The 23335-nt window shown below is 42.6% G+C and overlaps 1 protein-coding gene across 1 annotated transcript in view; it reads right to left on the bottom strand.

The window, feature by feature from the left end:
- Positions 1 to 2875: 2875 nt before the first annotated feature.
- The window catches only part of M (zona pellucida domain-containing protein miniature), a 55226-nt gene continuing 34766 nt past the window's right edge, over positions 2876 to 23335 (bottom strand). The window contains exons 3-9 of the mRNA XM_076384404.1: positions 15240 to 15319; positions 7700 to 7944; positions 6588 to 6781; positions 5638 to 5760; positions 4908 to 5122; positions 4243 to 4626; positions 2876 to 3559 (exon numbers count right to left, since the gene is read on the bottom strand). Coding sequence (XP_076240519.1) covers positions 2990 to 3559; positions 4243 to 4626; positions 4908 to 5122; positions 5638 to 5760; positions 6588 to 6781; positions 7700 to 7944; positions 15240 to 15281 — 1773 coding nt within the window. The 5' untranslated portion in view covers positions 15282 to 15319 and the 3' untranslated portion in view covers positions 2876 to 2989. The remainder of the gene's footprint in view (positions 3560 to 4242; positions 4627 to 4907; positions 5123 to 5637; positions 5761 to 6587; positions 6782 to 7699; positions 7945 to 15239; positions 15320 to 23335) is intronic.

Below are 23335 nucleotides of genomic sequence, written 5' to 3' on the forward strand. Positions count from 1 at the left end.
TTTACGCCATGTAGACTCAGTTTTCACAATAATCTTGCCATAGTATGAATTTCAATTTTGCTGTTATTAGAGAAACAAAATGCAACTCTATTGTAGAAATCAATCGACGCTTGCAGTGAACACAGGAAGTGAAATGTTCCGTCTGACCCTTTTCGCTGTCGTTGCTACTTTGCGAAGTAGAGAAAAGCATGCTCAGCTTTGTCTGTTCAATTCATAGAAAAAAGTACAGCACATGTGCTCGAAAGACAGAATGAGACAGAGTATTGCTTTTCATTTGACTTTCATGAATGAATTCGTCGCGTGAAAAAGCTCCTATTGTTCCTTGCCTATTTTCATTCATTTATTTCAATGAATGGATTGGAAAATCCTGTTACGATTGACTAAAGTATTGGTAAGATGTCTTAATCAATTCTGAGCAGGGAGATCTACATCAAGTGAACTCTGTAATTGTCAAAGGTGTGCGGAAACTGATCAAGGTGCTGTAAATACATTTATTGGCATTATCATTGATTCATGTTAAATAAAAACACAACTCTCGATTAACAATCGACTCGGCTTTTTGTCCCTCTCATCCGACGCCTCATTCAGCGCAATTAGCAATCGTTGCGTCTCAATTTTGTTAATCTTCCTTAACTCCAAAAGGTACAATAACAACATTTAGTTTCTTTTTTACACGCGTGTACATGTATTTATATAATCTATGAAATAATCTAACGCACTAAAATTGTTCTGGCGTTTCGCGAAACGTTTGGACGACTGAGTAAATAAACTAAATACCTATCCGAACACCGCATCGTTAATTAATTGTTTCTTAGGGGAAGGGGAAAAGATAAGTACCTTTTCTTTTATTACAAAGACGAAACGAGAAGAACAGAGTAGAAAAAGACACAAGGAAGCTTTGTTTTCCTGTACAAAGGTTTTTCACCTGTCCTCTTTTTTTTTTAATATCGCTGCTATGGTGAAGGACCCGGTTTGCGATAATATTCTCCAAATATACGCTTCTCACTTATCTGCATAATTACGTATATATGGTATCTTAGGATCAGCAACCACAGGATCCCGTCCATGGTAATGAATCAAACGTCTTCCTGGACGTTTTAATTCTTAAATAGTCCCTCCGTCGCTTTAATCACTTACAATTAGATCAAGAAGCTCCGGAGGGCAATCGATCCTTAATTCTTGTTCGATTATTAACCTTCAGTTGGCACTGATAGGAAATATTCAGTATGTTAACTTTCTACGATAAATTTCTATATTAATTATAATTGTCGCTGTGTCAACCAAAGGTTAAATGTATTAAACTATCTACTAGAAAATATCGAGTGTTCTTAATGTCCTAGTATAGTGATGTACATATATGTATAATAGAGAAAGGAAGAGATTTGAGCTTCGCAATAGCGTCCTAAAATTTCCTCCAAAGCATAAACGATCTCTTCTTTATATTCAGTTAGGTGTTCTTTTCAGCCTCTTTGGGGCTAGCTTTAGTGCTGCACTTACTTTGAAATAGATGTTAAAAATGTCTAGACGATCGAACGCTTTGTGACTTTAAATACGTATTTCTATATATTAATTCTATGTTAGAAATAAAAGATTTCTTGAAAACGTGGTGCTACGTTTTGGAACACCTTCATTACAAAATGGAAGACAGAATTTTTTGTCGTTAGAAAAAAATTGAAAAAATTCATTTCAATTTTATCATTGAGCAAACTAGTTACTAGTATGTAATATTATAGAACTTCATTTATTTGAAAATGCTTGATATTTATCGATTTTTCTATTTCAATTATTGATAACTTTTTTAAGAAACGAATGAATTTAGATAAATGAAGTTCTACTATATTAACCAAGTCACTTTGAAAGTACTAATATATTATTATATTTTAATTATAATAATGTTTATGCTAACATGAAAAATACTGAAATGAGTTTAGCTTCAAAAATCTTGATCAAGATAGTGATTAGAGTTTGTATGAGCTATTCATTTTTATGCATAAAGAATGATTTGATGAAGAACTTAAAATGCAACTGGATTTAATATTTAAATGTTTTTACCTCACCGATGATTACCGTAATATATAGATGCATTATGAGAATAAAGTTCGATCCTCGTAACAAAGGGAGGATCCTTACATTTAATTTTAGAAAATATTTGTCCCCTTTTGTAATAAATAATAAAATATCAGATTCGAATATTTAGAACAAAAATTTGGCAACTATAGGTTACAAAATTCCTTTTGTACTAATTCGTAGTCTCCACGTTAATGAGTCCCTTTTATTGCGTCATATTCCGTTCGATTTCATTTATAATTACATGAGTATAATTGATAGTAGCATCTCCAGTAAATCAATCATTAAATATAGACGATGACTTACACATAGAAAAAGAATGTCGTGAATCGCGAAAGTATATAATCTACAGAACCCTGGAACGCGAGAACAGGCTCCCAAGGGAAACAGATAAATCTAATCAGCGACACTCGTGCTCCCATCGTACATTCGACTCGACCATAGAAACAAAGGTGTCCAGCAATATTCCTAGTAATCTCAAGGATGAAGTACATATTTTTACAAAGTACTCGGCGAAAGCTGCCACGAGCCTCCACTGGCTTCATCTCTCGCCATTTATTCAATTTCCTCCTACGTGACGAATACCTCGCGATAGAATAGACCTCCTCTGAAAATATACCATTTACTTACCCAATACCAACAGTTACTTTCCAAATATAATCTTTTATAAATCGTTCGCTCGTGTAGAAAAGAGGGAGAGCTCTCCACTCGAAAGCTGTGAAAAAAATTAGTCTCTAGAGGAGCTCCAGGCGTGCATCATTCGAGCACTCTCAGCGTCGATGGATCGCCTCTTGGAACAGTTCGAGAAGCTCTCGCTGCCGCGACTGGACGCACTTAAAATACTTTGTACAGCGTATTATTGCACATTGTCTCTCGAGGAGCGTACACGCGGCTCCCAGCGCAGAGGTCGGCCCTGTCGCTGTCAACCCCTCTCGACCGAGGGGCTCGCGGCGACCGGGCTCGTCTGCTTCTGCTGGATCTGCTCCGGATGGGCGGCTGGTCTCGTCGTGCAGCGTACGCGCAGCAGCCCGTAGGACAGCCAGCCGTTGGTCGTGTGCACAGCTCTGTTGTTCTTCCTGCTGTCGGCCGCCTCGCGCTGGGCCTGCAGTCGGTGCAGCATCGCCCCTGCGACGAGCGCCGAAACCACAGCGGACAGAGCCACGACGATGAACAGCGCGCTGAAGCCAGGCATGGGCAGGCAGATGCCGTAGACCACCTCCTCGCGTATTCGACCCTGGAACACTGTCACCGCTTCCGCGTGCGTGTCGGGGCTAAAGGCCAAGTCGGCCTCCGAGATCACCTCGTACAACCCGCTCACGCCGACGTCCGCGCTGCGCGTCTTCCTGTCCGACACCACGACCGACCTCCTACGTCTGCCGCTCGGAGACGCGAGAGGTGTCGATGGCACGGCGCCGCTGTCACCCTCCAGGTTCCGCGGACCGTGTGGGAACTGATCCTGATCGCCCTCGTATCGCGTCACTCGCGGGGGATCCTGGAAATCGATGGTCAAGTTTCAGGGGACGAGGCGAATCAAGTGGGCCCTGGGTTTGGGTAGGTGCCAGTGTGTGTAGTCTTCAGTATAGGTAGTCACCAGTATTTGTAATCACTAGTGTATGTAGTCTCTACAGTATGTAGTCACAGTGTAGGTACTACACTACAGGGGAGGTATAATTGTGTATGTAGTCATGGTGTAGGTATACTTGATGAGGATAGTTTGTTAGTGGACCTCCATTCATTTGGAAAAAATGTTAGGTAGTTGACTTCTTGCTAAGCTTCTATTATCTGAGTAGCTGTTGAGCGTCAATCGAGGTATTAGCTTGCCATTCAGCGTTATGGTATTACTACGCTCAGAAATTTAGTTCCAAATTCTGATAATTTGAAGCACTACTATCTTTAGTATCCACAAATCACATAATATGTGAATGGGAACTCCTAACTGAACGAAGAATAGTAGGTTGCGAGGAGAGTTAAGTAAGTTCATGCATATAGAGTTCTGTTGCGTTTGATGTGTTTTGTTGTCCATAATTCTTAAGCTGAGGGTTACTTTCAAATATCGTATTTGTAGTACTTCATTCCAGTGAATAAGAAAATGTTAATTAGTGAAAGATAGAGCAGACTAAAGAGATCCCTTGCTTCATAGAATAGTTCATTCTGAATATAATCAAACATATTTACTAAGAATGGCCTCGACAGATCCCCATCATCCGGCTGAACTTCCTCATCAGAGTTCTCAACAACCGGCGCTGGTAGTCGATTGCTGGTCTGCGCCTGTGCCTTTGGAACCGACTTCTCGACCCCCAAGAAGTGACCTCCTATCGAGGTCATCTCATCACCATCTTGAATGATGTCGTCGTAAAGGGAGCCATCAGCCTGCTCGGCGCCACCACCCACATTCTCATTATCCTTCTCGGCGCTGTTGTTGTCATCGCTGTGAACCGTGGGCGGCGTGGTGGTCTGCGTGTATTGCGGTCGTATCTGATCCTTCCTCTCCTGAATGTAGTGGCCTACAGATCCGCTGAGCTGACAGTGGTCCAAACATCCGTGACGACAGATCTCAACCTTGACATCGATCAAAACAACGCATCATCGCATTATTCCACCCACTTGCCCTTCGTTTCCTTCCTCTACATACAAATTTCCATAATGAACGGTCGAGATGTTCGACGCTTTTTGCCCGAGCAAATTTATCGAACCACTCTGTCCGCTGTTTGACGGCAAATATTTGTTCTCTACTTGCGCGAACGACTCTCCGCGTTAACTTGCTACACGGCGCCGTAATAACGCTTTTACGCTGGAGGTAATCTTGTTTCGTCGGACGTATATTACCCAACACTGTTTACCTTGCACTTGATGTGCACGCTCAGAGCGTCTGGGAACTTGAACGCGTGGAAGAACGCGTAAGTGATGACCGTCGCGCGATCGTCCGAGCCCCGCGCCTTCAGGAACCGGCTGATCATCTTTGGCCTCAGCACGCACCCGAACTCGTCGCTGAGCTGTATCGTGTGTCCGCCGCCGTCAGAAGCCACGCACGACTTTACACGCATGTCGAACTCCCCTGCATCGGGTCAGTAAGACAAGTTAGAGGCTGATCTTTTATTAACACGTTCCTTGTCCTATGTGGAACCGGTGCTCGACGATATTTAGTCGAAATGGGACTTCCATGGAGTTAGGAAACATGTTTAGAAATTTTATGGGGTGATTCTGTGTGTCTAAATATAAGAAGAATAAAGGATTACGAAATCGAGCTTGGTCTTTCGTTTCAGAGTTATTAAGTATTACAAAGGCATCTGAAATTCCTGTGAATTGTGTCTGACTTGGGACTGAAGTAATCTACTGACGACGTGCAGTAGTTCAGTTAAATACAGCGAAGTAAGTAGAATAAGTCTCGAGTCAGACATCTTTTAGATGCACGTTTAATCATTAACACCCAATTAACCAAGTTTCTACCGTGCTACAATCTCCCTTTTTTAGCAGTTTTAAGATTTGTATGGAAAGCCTGATATTTCATGCCAAGGAACGTGCTAAGTAACTCATAGCGAAGTTTCTCGCCTGCGGTCCAAGCATCGTTACCTCGATAATCGTTTATCGCGACGACCAAGGTGAGGGTGGAGCCGAGAGGTACTATTCCAGAAACTGGCGGTGCCCATGGCCCCTTGCCGTGCTGAATTTCCATCCAGCAGTCCACGTTGTCGCCTGCAATATCGACAGAATAGCAGGCTCATGTTCGCGCTGCAAGCACGCTTTCTAGGCACGACGTGCCAGGTGCAATTTATACATGTTGCATAAATTGAAATTAAGTGGCGCGGCTGCGGTTCCACCTGTGGTCAACCGCGGGTACTCGAGTCACCGTGAATGCCGCGATCGTTTACCTCGTGTTAAACTCTTTGCACCAAAGGGATCATCGTTCCTCCTATCCAGCATATGTACGTCGACTTGTGCACAGTAAAACGCAGTCGACGTAAACCGCTCGGATGTAAATTGCTCCCTGAGCACCTTGTAACTGCTCTATCGTGTCAATAGACTCGCGGCGCGGCACCGTAAAAGGACTGCACGATTTATGCCAGACGATTTCGCATCGGGCGACGTAGAGCATGTATGCCATAAATTTGAAATGTTGCGAGACAGCGGAATGTACTTTGTATCGTTTTGCCGTGTGAAAATTACATGTCTTTAATAGTTTCGCTATCCGTCGTAATACATGGGCGAAGATAAATGATACTGTTGCTTAATAAGAAAAGTAAGCGCAGTTATGAAGTTATATAGAGTGTTCCAGAATCGAGGTGCAAGCAATAGAACAGTGATTTTACATGAGAGAGTAAGTCGAATCATTGAGTTCGAGTTTTAGCTGAGTATGTGTGCACAGTAGATAGAGTCAGTGGTCAGACTTGCTTTTTCACCAGAATCATGACCTTTTCACTTATATCGCCCTATTCAGAATATCCTGTATCGTATTTTAAGTTCCGAATCAATTTGTCCACAACGAGACCGAATGATTTGATGATAAAAATAAATAATAATACCTCTGAAGTCCAGCTGTATCACATCGAGATCAGCGATAACCATTGGTGGTTTCGAGGCGGTCTTTTCGTAATCGTTGAACCATTCGCACCGCAACCGCTTGGCCTCGTCCCAGACCTCGAGCAGGTCTTTGTCGTACTGGACGACAACGGTATTCTCGTAGAACTGTCCGTGCATATCTGGTTTGGTGCCGCATCTGCGATCAGACCAACAAAAAAACTCCAGCCTTTCAAGCTCCAAGCTCATTAAGTATTTTTATTCTAAACACCGACAACAATGCCCGCTAACGATCATCCTCTACACGACTCGTCGAGTTACAAAGGAACAGTCGAGTACCAGAAGCAATTAAGCGGCTGTCAAATAACTTCCACCGAAGCAGGATCCTTTATTCAATTACTTCGCGGGTTGGCAAGCTCGCGACATTCCAATAAGTTCCAGTTCAAGTCATAAATCAGCGAGCGCGCTCGACGCACGATAAACTGTCCGACGCGAACGTTCTCGAGCATTAACGCGCCTATACGCCTCAGATCCTTCGATCGGCTTGAGTTACAAGCCGCGGAGAAGTTGCCCATAAAGATACTTAGATACCATCCCAGCGGACCCCTGTGAATCTTACCTCATATAAGCTACTCCAAAGAAGAAGAATGTCTGGTCAATTTTTGAAATTTTCAAATTATCAAATTTTCAAATATTCAAAAATTTTCAAATATTGAAATTTTCAAATATTCAAATTTTCAAATTATCAAATTTTCAAATTTTCAAATTTTCAAATTTTCAAATTTTTAAATTTTCAAATATTTTAGGGAGATAAGATATAGGAACAACTTCGTCTGACTTGGAACTTATTCTACTACCGGGGCGTATTAGATCAGACGCAGAGTAGCCAGTAGAATAATCCAAGTCAGACACACTTCACCCGTATTTAGATATTTTTTCATCAACTAATAACTGCGTAATGATCAAAGTTAATAGACACGCTTAAAAATACAATGGCCAATTAGCGTTAAATGCTGATACAGTTCATCGTAAAAACAAACATTAAGTCATGTGACTGACAGTTTTACACCTACAAAGACACTTAGATACCATTCCAGCGGACCCCTGTGAATCTTACCTGGCATAGGCTATTCGAAAGGAGAAGAATGTCTGCCCAGTCGAAGGTGGAACGTAGACGCATCGAGGGTCGGCATGCTGGCCCTTAGACGAGACTATGCCCTCGAAGGGTTGGGAGAACGAGAGATGCACGTCCATGTGATCCTTTCCGCACATCACTTCGAGGGACTGTATGGCTGGCATCCCTTCTGGCCTCTCCAGCGGCCAAATGTCGCTGTTGCCACCGACGCTCTTCGAGCCAACCACCTGCGCATTCAACGAATACATTTTTCTACCTTGACCTCCGCGACCCCTCTCTTCCTTTCTCACTGGTTTACCGCCTGTAAACGCCTGCCTAGAGTGCACCTTCTATGAATATCGTTCAACCGGGAACGGGAGAGGTGCGCGCGTAAATCAGGAAGGCGGTAGCTGCTGTCGACGGTGGTCAGGCTATCCTGTCGATATTTATTACGAGTTCAGTAGCTCTCCGCGGTTCATGTCTGTATCTGTTTGGAAATATCGTGCCCATGGTAATTTCGTTAGCCTATCGTGCGGAAAATAGCAACTGGCTATCTGGGTCATTGACACGCCGTTGATTTACTGGAGTTGTCTCACTGTCGGGGCTGTTTCACAGATAGTTCTTTATTGCGGGATTTTGAAAATGGTTGGGTTTGTGGGGAATATTATTTAGATATCGATTTTAAAAGTGGATTAATCTTTTTATTAGGATTAGGTACTATTTTACTGTTTCAGTGTTCTCGGAATGAACAGTTTTGTGTGTAAGTAGAAAATGCATGTTATGCACAGACAAGGCGTGGCGTAATAAAAACCGAATAATGGACTCTAAGTTGTTATTGAATCGAGTGATCGATGCATTAATTAAATATTTGTACCGCAATTTAGTCAATGCTATAAATGTTTTACATCGGAAGGTTCTTTTTTATAGAGGTATTTTAATATACATGTGTTAATAGTATAGGACTGCAGTGTGAACTGAAACTGATTATGTGGTAGAATGGTAAAAGTTGCGGTATAGTTACCTAGAAATATAATCGTTATAAAATTCTTACACGGTTAGAGACGCTCTAATAATCATGGGAGTAATCTCGTGAATGTTATTCATGAATCTAGAATCTTCTGGCCTTAAATACATAGAATTTATTGCAGCAGCAGCATGCGAGTTTAATTATATTATTAATAAAATTTAATGACCGTATTTTCGTATAAAAGTCTATATAAACGTTTCTATATATTTTTTTTGTTGCAATTTAGATAATTTTCATTGTTGTGGATCGCAATTACCCACGATAAACCTAATACTTGTTGAGAAAATTATATACTACATTGTCGGTAGTGAACTCGGTTCAGTGTACTCAATTATTTTACACTGTGCGAAATTAATTTAAGTATAGTATTACGAATACAGACGCTATCGTAATTAAATAAACATCTTAATGTGTTAATTACGGATTGTAATTTTCTATAAGGAACATTTTTTAATTCGTTTGCGTAATAATTTCGCAATTTCGATTGAATAGATTCATCAATATTAGAATTTGAATACTATTAAAGCTTCTCTATTTCTTTAACTCACTTCAAATAACGTTTTCTAATTATTTATTTCTGTTTTATGGAAGATATGAAAGGCTCAATAAAAGTATTTTACATATTCTTATTTCTTCTTCCACAGTAATGATATTCCAAGCGTAAAAGTATGTAACAATCTCAAAAATTAAACCGATGAATTCATTACGTTTAGAAGATCACATTATCGTTTGATTAAGAGCACCGATTAGACGGCATCGTTTACCTTTATGAGCGGAAACATAATTACCCTATAGTATGCTTTAATTATAAAACTGAGTAAAATGTCGATGCACTAAATATGCAAAAAGTGTCAGAGAAAGTTTGTACTCCATATTGGAAATTGTTTCAAAGTACACGACAGAGCGATGAATCATAAACCATAAATCATTTTTCTAAATTAACCACAATGTACCAGATAGAATGAATCAAGATCCTACCTCATATATGACAGTAAATTATACCGAACCAATCTACCTGCTCTTCATTGGGGCATCAATATTCGATACGCCGGGAAGACACAGCCCGAGATATCTTAAGTTTCACGCAGGAGGTATTTAACAGCTGGCATGATAGATGATCCATCGTTCATTACACGTACCGTTCCACGGGCGGAACGTGCCCTGTCGTGAATCGCCAAGTTACGATCACGTCTATGTCTACAACCGCCGCTACCACTCCGATCATCCCGCAATGAGATGCATAAACATCGAATACAGGCTGTGCACGATGCACGCCTCCGATCCGTTGTGATGCTATTACACGAGCCTCTGATTCGCTTTGGCGGTAAGTGATAACAACAACAAAGTTACCAGTCGTAAAACCCTTTCCACGGGTGCATCCGAGCCCCTCAATAACGAGACTTATCCAGCCGTATCTGCAATTTCGCGTCGCTCCTAATCTTTATTTCCAATCGGACAACCGTGATCGAGCCTTTGGTCGCTTATCATAAATTACCATTGCTCCGTGCATCCTCCGCGTCTTTCTTCCCCCATAAATCCCTCGCGATGAATGAACGCCGGGGCAAATAGACGTTCTGTCAATGCAACCATCGGATCTGCGGTCCTATCGCTTCGAGAGTATCGCGGCGCGTCACGAGGACGCTGTAAGGTAAATGTCCCAGTAGTCGATCATGTCCCGATACCTCGATTTTAAATCTAATGTTATTCAATTTTAAGCTTAGATTCTAATAGAAAAATGAAAAGTAGGTACCGATACAAAAATATTATAGAATACTATACAGTCTACTCTCCTATAAAGCGATTAATTCGTACCGCGTTATAAGATTCTCAGAATTACTGTAAATCACAATAACTTGTACCGTGTTATATAGAAAGAGGGGAATTCCCCATTAATTTGAACCGTAAAAGTGCACATATTATAGAGACATCGCGTATAAACCTACCGCCCATCGCGATTTTTGCTCCGCCTCACACGGAAACCGCGTTACAAGAGTACCACGTTATAGGAAAGATTACTGTATTCAGTGCCAAGGACCTAAGGCATTGGAATACCTATGCATTTTTCAGTCATCCATTTACTGGGACACATGACATTCGAAGCTTCCAAGTATCGGAACATTTACCTCGCGCTGTCGTTACGGTGATCCTCGCGCGTATCGCGGCTCAGAGCATCCTGGAATCCCCGACAGGAAAGTCAGAGTCGGTCAGGCCGTGGGAGATTAGGCGTGTTCGTCTGGTGGATTTCTAGAAATCGCGCCGCTCCGCGTGCATTCTTCGTTACGTCTTTGGGCGTATTACCTCGAACTTGTACCCACACGAGCGCAGCCCGCATGAAATCGGTGCGCGCGACACGTAGCGCTGGTATACGCGCGAGCGTGCGAGCATCAGCCGAGCGGAAGGTGTTCCCCGCGCTCGCGCGTACGTGCCTACCACTGTGTGGCCGCGCAATGCTGTAACGGGAGAGGCGTCTTTACCGCTGCATTAACGGTCGCCGTTTTTCGCGCAAGTGAAAACAAGTTTCTGCGCTCTTACAATCGCGCTGTTAAATGACAACGTTTCATTAGAAGTGATTACGCACCTGGCGTTGTACGCCAGGGCCGAGCGCGTGTGTGCGCGGCTCCGCGCTGCTCCGCGCGCTCCCGTCGCGGGCGAGCCCCGTTTTTCCGACAGCCAGCCGCTCCTGACTCGGATTGGTTCGTCCACGCCGATCGAGGATCAATGGGCCGCCGGTTCTAGCCGCGCCTCGGGGAAGTCGTAAACAAATTATCGGGAAGGGTGTGACTGAACCGTGAGGAGAGCTATTTCTCGGGAGAAATTGAAACTGTGAAATAGAGATTTTCACGCGAGACCTCGTTTTTGAGGAGCTGGTTTATTAACACGTTCACAGTCCAGTGGAGACCGCAATGATTCACGTTACGTGTAAGAAAGTGATATACGATTCATCAAATTATTGGACATGTCGAATAACAAGGGGGAAATATATCATCATTAACAAGTTCTAAATGTTTTTTTTAGAAACAATTGGATTAGAGGGGAAGAGAAATGTCGTTAGAAATCATCCTTAAAATTGTTCTGACCTACATATAGGTGATAAAACTGGGAACGTGTTTATGTTACAACTGAAGTTATTTCTTGGTTTCTTGAAAGTCTCGAAGATTTACACACTTCCAGATTACCAAATTCGCAAGTTTTGTTCAAAATTCTTGGATCTTTTAAGAAAAGACGGATGTCCCACTTTGTCTGACTTGAGACTTATTCTACTGTCCGCATGTATTAGGTCAGACGCTGAGAAGCCAGTAGAATAAGTAAAGTCAGACACACTTCACGCATACTTTATACGTTTCTTAAGAAGTTAATAACTAAAAAATACAGCTACCAACTACCACTACATGCTAACAAATTGATCATAAAAACAGACATTAAGCCAACTGTCTATATTCCTTCTTTTTCAGCAGAATGTAAATTGTATATATAAAATCATGCATTCTCTGTATAATTAAAAAAATAATATACGTAAAAAAATTCATATACAAGGATTCAAAAATCTTGCTTGAAGAAATTCGCGAATCACTACACGTCACATTCACCCGACAACCTCTGTAAGACGTATCTCAGATTTTCGACGTACCAAAAATACTGCATCTCGAAACCTCCTCTCCAATCCAGAGAACTAAGAGCATTTCTCGAGTGTAGAAACAGAATCAAGGGAAAACGAAGTCGGAGTGCAGTAGGTTTGAAGTCACGCGACAGCTGCGGCTCTTTCCTCGGTTGTCAGTCAAAGGAAGACAATACGTTTCGTCTTTTCGTACGCGAAACGAATGGCAAACGATATTTATGTCACGAGTCGCGAGGATATGGGGTTTATGATTCCGCGGCGGTTCGTCGCAACAGCAAATGTATCAGTATTCCGAGTCGCTCGAACGTGAGGCACGCCGGTAGGTGAAGTTCCCATCGCGATTCTTCTGGCATTCGAATGCACGTCTCCGTGTACTCGATTGTACTCCTCGTGACACGCAAAAGTGGTTTCCTCCGTGGCTCCTTATGCTCTTGTCTATGCCTAGGACGACCATGTATTTCTCCGCGTCACGTTCTTTTGAGTGGATATCCATAAAGACTTTGACGGTTGCTTGTGGCCCGACCTTTCAGTCCTTTTTTCTCCGAAACTTCTTCACTCTTCGGGGGGACGAAGCAGCAAATGATTGCACAACTTCCTACAGTATTTCTCTACGGTGACTGGTCATTAGCTACTGAGAGGTGGATATTTATGGAGTGTCTGCGAATGTATGGTATTGATAAATGTACACGCGTGTGGTATGTCTTGCTAATACAGAGCTATTTTATGGCTATGACATCCCTACCATCAAATCTTCTTTTTATCCCTATTAAGACCACACCAAGATAGAATTACTCAACGTTCAAATACAGACTTTCAAGAATAGAAGTTCAAAAGACTCAGAAAGTGTAAAGAATCGTGAATTTGAGAATTTAAAAATCTGAGAACTCAGAATTCCTAGATACTATTGCTTCCATCTTTGCGTGCTACAAGTTAATACCCTATACATCGCCTGTAGTCAGAATCGATAAAGTTCTATCAAGCATAAGGAAGTATGGATGTAGTTCATCTCAGGTCGTTTACGGATTCCCAACCGCCAACAATGTATGCGGAAGTTCATGAATTCACGAGGGGTAAGCACGCGAGAGGACATCGCGCTTCCTGGGCGCTGGGACCTCTCAGCGGGCGCAATAGCGTTAGGCGGGTAATAAGTTGTGCAGGGGTCCTGAATAATTTTCAGGGAGAGCCAGGTGCAGAGGGAAAGAAGGTCGTAAGACAAGCGTAACGGTACCTAGAGTAGGCAATATCCGCTTGTAAGCGGTCTCCTGCTGCGTCATGGCATTGTCATCGAACTATGACGAATTTCTCGGGAGTAGTTTCGGGACGAATATCATCGACGCGTCGCTGTGTCCTCCTCTGCCATAGGAGGGAAGAGAGGGACCTCTGTCGGTGATTTCTCGTTCTGAACGGTACCTTTACTTATTAGAGTCTAACTCCTAAGCCCGTTAGGTCTTTAATTGAGGGATTCACGAGTGTCGCGGCGTCAGCAAACACGCTCGAAATTATGGTCCATTATAGAAGCTAGTGATTGAGCATCCGCGGGATCTGCGGCTTAATTGGCTGACAAAAGGCAAGACTGACAATGAGCGATAAAGAATTGAACGTGGGAAGAGCTGCGTGAATGAAGTCTTCAAGGGAACAAGACTCAAAACGAGAAAAGGATTTTTACTATGTGATCTAACAAGGGTGGCAACGACTAGTTCTCAGGGTAGATCCTTCAGGCGTGGGTCATAGGTGGAAGGTCAGGCCTGTCGTAACTACTGTGTGACTATGTAATTCCTTCTGTTACAAGTCACTCTGCGCGCGTTGAGCGTCATAAATTCTCATTTCGTTTCATCACTCACCTGAGCGTGAACGTTCAGCAATCATTTATGCATTAGGCTAGAAAGCTGAACAGCTTCGGCCAGATAATATTCAATTATTCCCGCGAGTTATTGTTTGAACCACTTGACGGCCCGTCTTCCGCAAACTTGCCTGCTTTTACTCGACCCGCGTGCAACGCCTATTTATCGGAAGCATAATTAAAATTTCTAAACAGACGTTTCCCATGCAGGTCGTATATAGGCTAACCGTTAGGCCAATATTGAATCGCATTTTCCCTGTGGGTCTGTAGTCTGCTTGCGCTTCTATCGCTTCTGCCCGTTTCTCTGCACAGTGAGAAATGTGCAGTTGACGAAAGGGACGTAGTAAAATCGTCAATTCCACGATCATGTGTTAAGTAATTAAACGCTAATAGTCATTATTTGCTATAACTACCGACAGACAACTGTTGATGGCGCGAACGTTATCGTGCGAAATCCTCTCGAGAAGCTTCCTGACAGGTGGTTGACAGACGGTTGACAGCCGTTGAGAAACGAGATCAGAGATTTCAGACTTTAACGATTTCAAGCGTGAGCTAAATATGTTAAGGAATGTATTTAAATGGTTCGAGAACATTGTAGCTAACTTTATCAGAAATCAATGGACAGTGCAGTTATCGGTAACTGTAGGTATCAATTGTGTTATTCAATCCTTTGCTAGTATGGTTGGCGAAGCCTTAGGACATTATTTCTGTAGGATATTTCTTGCGTCCAGAAATTTCCAACAACTAGGAACATTGTAATAAGGTGTACTTTATATCTTTAGCTCAGATTTCAAGCGATAAAATCCGACTATAGAAAAGCTACAAGTTTTAGCTAGTATTTTGCAATATTTCAAATTTCCTTGTACGTACGTGTTTAACTATTTAGTGTGAAGTTACGCTTAACTTAAAAATAATTTACATTACTAGTACATATAGATTACTAATCTAATAAGTTCTAAGAGTTTTTTTACTACATATTAAAAATGCTTAATAATTCAACTGCTTCTACAGGTCTATTCTACTTCTTCCGCTAACATTCCATGATCGCTGCATTACTCACCATATAGATCATAATACGCAGCAACCTCCACACCCCTGGCATCCTGGAGGTCCCAGCCTCTCACGATGAGACACGCTTCCCTAAAAAGGCAAACGTTTGTCGGTTAGAATCTCTGCTCGCTGATATTCTAATGATATGCAAGCGAAGGTCGACCGCAGAAGTAACTCGCAGCCGGATCTATTTTAATTTATCCGACCACCATGGTCTAGCGAGCAAATTAACTGAACATCGTCCGCCAGGTCGCGGTTCGAATCCCAAGGAGGTCTCGGCGCAAAATTGATTTGATGCCAGGAGAAATCATGGTTATGGGGTTTCAAGTGTGCGTGTGCTCGATCCATTCCGTGGAATCAGGATACGCGACCTTCCCGTCTGAGTTTAGATAAACAAGATTGATTTATCTCGCGGCGATCTCGTTCGAGAGCAATTTTGGAGCGGCTCCTGGGGGCTACGTGTTAGTTTGCGACTGTTAGGTGAAAGCTATCGTGATCGATGTACAAACTCCTTCTAATCTAGCAATTTCAGCGGTTTCTGAGAAGGAGATCGAATTATGGTGGAATCTCGGTTGTGTGACTTAATCAGAGGAAGTAACATTTCAGTACTCGATTTTTACAAGTTTGAAAAATTGTGTTGATTTTCAGGTTCTGCTTTATAGGTACTATACATGGTTAATCAAATAGTGTCACTGCAGATAGGGTCTAGATAGTCGTTCTAACTTGCCTAAAAGATGGCATAAGTTGTTAATAACAAATTAAAGTCTCATGTGACACATTTTATCGACAAATAAATGTAATGTAAAAAACGGGACTTATTTATGACTCAACATTATGCAGCACGAAAGTGTGTTAAATGTTTACTTGTTTAATCAAGTATCAATAATAAGTATTGAAGCTGGGGAAATTGCGAAAGTGTGCTAAATGAAAGCATTAAGGAAACATTAAAACAGTGTACAATGTACGAGATAAATGATTCCCTATACATTTTCATAGCAGTATTTCTATTCTTCATCAACGCTGACCCTCGATGATTATCGTTCGCTTGTTACATCGACTTATCCCAGGAGATATGTTGCAAAGATAACTAACTTGTCGAACACTGTCTTTACTCTGCACAATAAAATGTTCGAACAAGAGGAAAGGAAGTTACAAACCAGCATGTTTTATAGTTGCTATCTAACCTACATCCCAAAGGCGCTTTGTTGATTAGGACATAGAAACACAGCCGCTAATGAATCGATAAGCGATACCTTACCGGTTCGGCCAGTTCCTCCATTTCTTCTATCATCATTCTAATGCTGTTTTTGCGTAGGTAGTAAAGTTTACGATCGAGCAGTCTAATCACTATTTAACTTTGCAACAATATCTCGTACGATCTGCAACGCCCGTCAGGCGCCAAATAAGCAAAAACGAGCGATAATTACTTACAACGTTTGCTTTTATTCGCCACACGTTTTAATAGAGTCCAATAAATAATTCTTGAACTGACTAATTGCGATTTAACCAATACGTGGAACGTGGCGTGTCTGACGAGTACAGGATGATTGGAAATTCGAGACGTCCATAGTTGAGAAAGTCAAGCAGGGATTGAGCAATAGAGGCTCGAAATTAAGAAGACCGTAAAACAGCGATAAAATAAAAATGGCATGGCTCTCGGTGATCGTACAGCTAAACTAAAACCTGTTCCCGGGTGTAACCATTCATAAAACCGTGGTCCGCTTCATGGCAAAGCGTTTACGAGTTATTCAACCCGATGGGACTTTGACTCCGTTAACGTCGTGTTCTAGGCGGCGTAGATCAATTGGTCGCTGTCTAATGGGCCCCGTCTGTCTATGATTTTGCGATTAGTTTTATGGCTGTCGCGAAAATCGTTAAGACGTTTTAGCGTTCGTCACGGAATCGCTCGGAGCGAGCACAGGCTCGAAGCAAACACCACACTCGCGGCTCAGGCTCTGTTCCTCCTTTTTTGCCAGATTAAACGCATCGCTTCGCCAAGGTTTCGATTGACAGCGATCGCCTTACAACCTCATTCTCTTAATAACCTTATAGACGCGTCGATACGACTGCTCCGAGCGATTTATTCCTCTCTCAACCGAGTCTCTCTGTCGGTTCCTTAGTTGCTAGTCACTATCCAACAACTAATAGATCAACGCCTGTTTCTTTCTCGCTGTTCTTGCCAGCTGATAAATCCGATAATTCATTCTCGGGGATCAAGTACTCGTGTATTGAAATTTTTTCCTCGCACCACTCCAGCCAAGGACACCGTTTTTATCGGACTATGGAACTTCGATCGGAGTTTGTCCTTTTAGGATGGGATTACTGAAAGTGAGGCCATGAATTGATTGTCTTGGATTTCATTTTAATTCCAATTCGATAACTTTTAGTAGTCTATCGAATGTCTTCAGATGCCATAGTAGCTTGCCTTTCAACACCTGATATTAATGAGGATAATAATATGTCTTTACTTCTGAGAGGATATTGAGACAGACCAGAAAAGAAAAATCTGGTCAAGAAAAAAAGATGGAATAAGAGAAGAAAAAAAGAGAACGTTCGAAAAAAGGCCAAAAACTCAAAATGGTTGAAAACCCCCGATATAAACCACTGTAATACTTAAAAAGTTTTCAGTAACTTCCTACATTAGCATTTCGGTGCTTCTGCCGTTTTATGCGATAAAACACGAGGAGCACAATGGGCAATCTCGCCTCCGAGTCCATAAGCGCGACGAAATCCCTGGCATTGCGAAATCAATGGGCATTCGTTCCGCGGCTGGTAACAGTGGTGAAAAGAACATCGCGTACGAAGCAGCAGTAGCTTGTATTTAGATTCGAGCGTAGACAGCCTGACGGCGCGACGTCAATAGCGTAGTTTGCTGCCATTGTAAATGAAGCAAAAGGAAGAACCTGCCGTGGCGGGTGCTGGAATGGCGCGGCGGTCGGGGACGATGCTGTCGCACGGAGGACGTTAATTAAAATTGAATTTACTACTAGGTTGTATGCGTAAGGGGCACGCCGTGGATTACGACTGATAGACGTCGACAGTGTTTGCGAATCTACGTGTGCGGTTCGCTTCGTGACGACAGGATACTGCGAACGCTCAGCCGCGGTGCATGTTTAATTAATGCAATCGCGACGCCCGCGAGGAGGCACGCCTCCGTCTGCTTTCGATCCGATTTACAATAGCGCATACTAAATAGAGAACCAAACAATTATCAGTGATTGGTTAATGACTTGTGACAGCCGGTTCAACAACTATGGTGCTTGTTTCTGCGAAACCAGCAACAGGGGCAGATTGGAGGCTCTTAAGGGTTCCGTGATATTATCCAAATGATGTCTCGTTAAGATCAAGTATTATCTGATAATTAAGGGGCTCAGGGTGAAAGCAATTTTTGTCTATGGATTTTTCTATGAGAACAGAAATTTTACTAATTTGATATTAAAAATATGGCACTTTTTACTGGGTTGAATGGAACCAATAGAGGGGACAGAAAAAGTAGTAGAAATGTCACGCATAACTAAAAATGTTCTTCGCATTATAAACTTTTATAGTATAGCTTCTTGAACAAAACAGGAAATGTTAATTGACTAATTACAGCGGACGCATGAAAGTAGCGTGACGTGTACGCATACATATTCCTTGTTATCCGACATTTACAGCTAGTTACTCGGTAGAGAATCAACTAGAGAATTGATTGACACGCAGTATCCTTCAGTCTGTATTAACTAGAACATAAAATAACTCAAGCTCGTAGAAGACACCAAGCATCCATACCGTGACACCTGAGTTACTCGTTTATTACTGTTACAAAGGTCGCTATAATTCCATCATAACTTTTTCCAACATTTGTAACTATACGTTCTATGTCAGTAGTACATCAAAACCAGTCGTCATTTTTTCCATTCTTTCTCTGTTACACCAGCAGGTGCCATATTCCAGACAGCAGGTGGTCGTCCATAAAACGATGTCCATTTAATGAGTTCTTGGTCTATAGAAATACTTCAAAGACTATACGGAGAACATTCAGTTAATCATAAAACCCAACACTCTTAATACTACTATAAAATCGATTTCTATACTAAACAACATTTTCCAGCGTCCAAGCTATAAAACGTTATTCAAAGAGAAACAACTGTCCCAGCGTACAATCTCAAATTACCACTGTCTCGGTACAGAGGCCTACTACTAACCAATTCTCGAGTTGCGTGACTCTCGAATCACCCAGCATTATTATGATCATCCAACTGCCACTCTCTTGTTTCTCGCACATTATACTCCTCAACAAGGTTCTGTCAAGGCTTCCGCCGTGACATGGGAAACACAAGCCTTTTCGTGTCTGATCGTTCGGCGATCTAATCGAGCCATCGAGACGTAGGTCATCCTACGCTCGCCCCAAGGTATAGGTATACCAAGCAAACTTGAGCCCTGGTCACGTAACCTTCAAACTATGTCCAGTCTTGAAGCTTGCCTGGTACACCACCAGTTTCCCCTTGCCACGGGATTCCCATCGTGGACCATTGTTGGCCTTGGTGAGCAGTGAAAAATCGGAAGCATCGAGCACGCGAAACGTGCATATCTGCCTCGGTGCGTGATGGCACGCACACGAGGAGATTTTCACGAGAACTGGTTGGAACGGCGGGCGAGTAAGACATTCCTGGGATGACTCGATGGTGGAATGTTCCGAAGGGCCAGCCGCGGTGCGCGTATTCGTCGTAACGGTGTCTCCGCCGATAGATCCCACGCTAATAATTTCCCCGTGGCATCCTTTCACAAGACCCCTGACAACGTTGTTCCCAGACGATTTCCGTTTCGTCCGATTCCAACCGCTGGAACGAGTAACCGACCGACTACCAGTGATTTGTCTATGGCGATGAATCGCGGCGCAAATCGCTTGATCGCGTTAGTTACGATCAGAGCGGAGGGTCCACTGGCTCCCGTTGCAGGAAAATGTTGGTGATTCGGTTTTTTGATACGCTGCAACGCGATTGTAAAGTGCGAAGTTTATCGGCGTGAGAGAATCGAAGCTAAAATTTATGCTTTCTCGTTTAATAACGAGCAAATTATCACCTTGCTTCTGTGTTTTATGGGATTATTGAAAGTTGGTTATTCTCGATTTATGAGGAACTGGAATGTATGCAGTTAGAGATATAGATCGGCGAGTGGGTGCTGATTGGTTGCTTTTGTCAGCTACTAGGTGTTACGGACATTTCGTCTGCATTATGGCGTTGCTAGACTCAATTTATTTTTTGCAAATTTTCGTTTTAATGTTTCAAATAAAACGCGGCGGAGTGGTATTACGGCTCATGATTTCGAGCTTTCACATATTGCAAGCGTGACTATAAAATAAGAGTAGTGAAGATAATCTTGTCTCCAATCTTGTAGAATATTATTGCAAGGTCTGTAGCAAGGGAACGCCTACTGTAATTGAAAATAGCGTCTTATACCTTTCATTCGTTCTTGATGTATGCGTTAAGTAGAATAAGATTTGCTACTCATTTCACTGACGCTGTGCGCAAGAAATAGATGATACGTTCGTGAATAATTTTCTACACGGTTTTCTACACAGACTCGTGACTCGCCTCTGTTAATAATTTCTTGGGCAATTGATAAAAATCCATGGATTACGATCATAAATCACGATTATGGTGCCTCTGGTATTTTCCACGTGTGCGTAGGCAATTCTGTTGAGTATCCTAACGCGTAAGTTATTCTTGGTATGCACGGGGAACATATGTATATCGGTGAGGAAAGATTCGTAGATCTCCCGTGTTCGTCGACTTGGGGGCAGCGATCGTTAATTCTCACGTCTCTCCGTAATTTGTAAGTGTCACCAGAGTCAACAGGAACTTATTCGAAAACCTTCGAGCGGGGTCGAATCCCGTAAAAATTGAGAGACGCGCACGTCACCTGATCGTCAGACATTCACTACCTTGCTTGACGCAAACTCGTTTCCTGGCAAAAAAATCGCTTAGATCCGACGATAAGCAGTGATTAATTACAATCACCTATAAATGTAAATATTGCTTTCTAGGAAGTATTTCTTTCCTAATGTATTCGACAGAATCTTGGTAAATGGATCCTTTTTCATTCTTATCGCAGATCACTCTCGAGTAATGTAGAGAAAAGCTGTTTAGGAAGATATGATTCTACTTTATGAGGCTTTATAGCTTATCATATGATTATGAAATTTTATAGTTTGAGTCTGAAAGGTATACATCTGGCTGCATCGGTAGTGGTAATGACTGACAATGGATCACCTGTTTCACCTTGCTTTTCTAACTTTGAGATTTGTTAGGAAATTTAAGTATTAGTTAAACTGTAGAATATTTAATAATTTGTACAAAATATGTTTCCTTCAGATAAACTTGGATAAAATGATAATTCCTGTTAGATTGTATTTCTTCAGCACGCAGGATAAGAATTAATGGTTTTAAGTAAGTGGATATGGTCAGTCAGAGTCAGACATCGAAAATTAGAGTCAATATATAATAATTGTGACTTGGAGGAGTATAGCAATAATCTTTACTCACAGAGTGCCTATGAAGTAAGGTGAATAAAATTTCTAAAACAACATTTTATAAAATTTAACTACATATTATTCCTTCCAAGCTCAACATTGCGTATACGAACCATTACATTGTACCTCACAAAAAGTCATCAAGTTTTATAGGAAGCTTTTTTCGTCTACTACCATTAATAACAGATTAAAAAAAAGTTCCTCTCATAGCCCCAAGAGAATAGACGATTCACAAAATCCCAATAGCCCATAATCCCCAAAACTCAACCCATCAACGTCAAATCCCTACGAAGCACTTTCAAATAATTACTACCACCAGACTCCGATCCCATTATCCCAACAAAGTCATTGACAGATTAGAAGAGCTAATGAGCTCCCATCGGTCGAACAGTATCGTTCCTAAAAATACACGGACGAACGGGTCTCCGTCGTCCTATTCGAAAGAGGCAAAGCGCTAATGAAGCATAATACCAAAAAACCTGATAGGCAAATCGACTCTCTCTGGCTGTGAACGAACCGAGGCCGCCGAAAATAACGTTCTAACCAGCATCGGGGTTCGATGCACGCGCGCAGGCCACGAACTGTTAGCCCCGACGTTGTTGCCCGAGAATTTATTGCTCGGCAAATCGAGGAGGATACGGAGAACGAGACGAGCGTGCCGGGGCACGAGCGGAGATCCGCGCGAGCCGTTACCGACCGCGTAATTGACTTTACGATCCATTCACCGCGATCGGAATCGGTTATGTTAACATTAACGGTTAATGTGACCCAGTGATCGTCGTCTGTGCCCGTGGCTCGGCTGGCACAGCCACCGTGGTGACGAGCAATTATCGCGTGCGGTGCGTCCGTCTCGCATACCGATCTTCTCGGATGAAGGCTGCGTGGCAGCCGCGCATTACGCGGGAGAGGCCCTGCACGCGCGACCGTCCCGCGCATTCGACCGTGTGAATGCAACGTCAGTGTGTACGTTTATGTAAATGCACGCGTACACGTGGGCCCGATAACGCTGTCGTGAATGGAAAGTCCACGTCGGTGTTTACGCGCCTCTAGCCCGACGAGTTCCATTCCAGCACCGGCCAAGGGCAATTAACGCGCGGACGCTGGAGCGGACGCTGGAGCGGAGCGGTCACCTCGGATCCGTTACCCTCAGGTGTTCGGGGATTAGCGAGTGTCCCCTGTTAATCGTCGGAAATCGATTCGATCCGCGGGAGAGATCGTCGACACGTGCACTGGGAAGTAGGTTCATTGTGCCGAGGATTCGCGATTAAGGCTGGATTGCAGTAGGCGCGATCTAGGCTACGTCTCCACCGTGCGAAGGATGGAAAGCTTTCGCGCATCTGGGACGCGTTAATATGATAAACCGATCCTGAGCACTGATTGTGAGAGGAACGACTATGTTGCGGGGTTGTGTTCGGAATTTTCTATTATGATTATGGTAGGTTATCTTTTTTCTGAGGGGACGCTCTTGTGAAAATGTTAGGTTACACTTCGTGGGACAGAGATCAGATCTTGATGAGGATAGGATAAATTGATGAGTGACTTCAGAGTAGCTTTAGAGTGGCAAGTTAACGGGGGTGATTCGTTTAATTGAG

This window comes from Calliopsis andreniformis, chromosome 9 (genome assembly GCF_051401765.1).
Source record: "Calliopsis andreniformis isolate RMS-2024a chromosome 9, iyCalAndr_principal, whole genome shotgun sequence".
NCBI lineage: Eukaryota > Metazoa > Arthropoda > Insecta > Hymenoptera > Andrenidae > Calliopsis > Calliopsis andreniformis.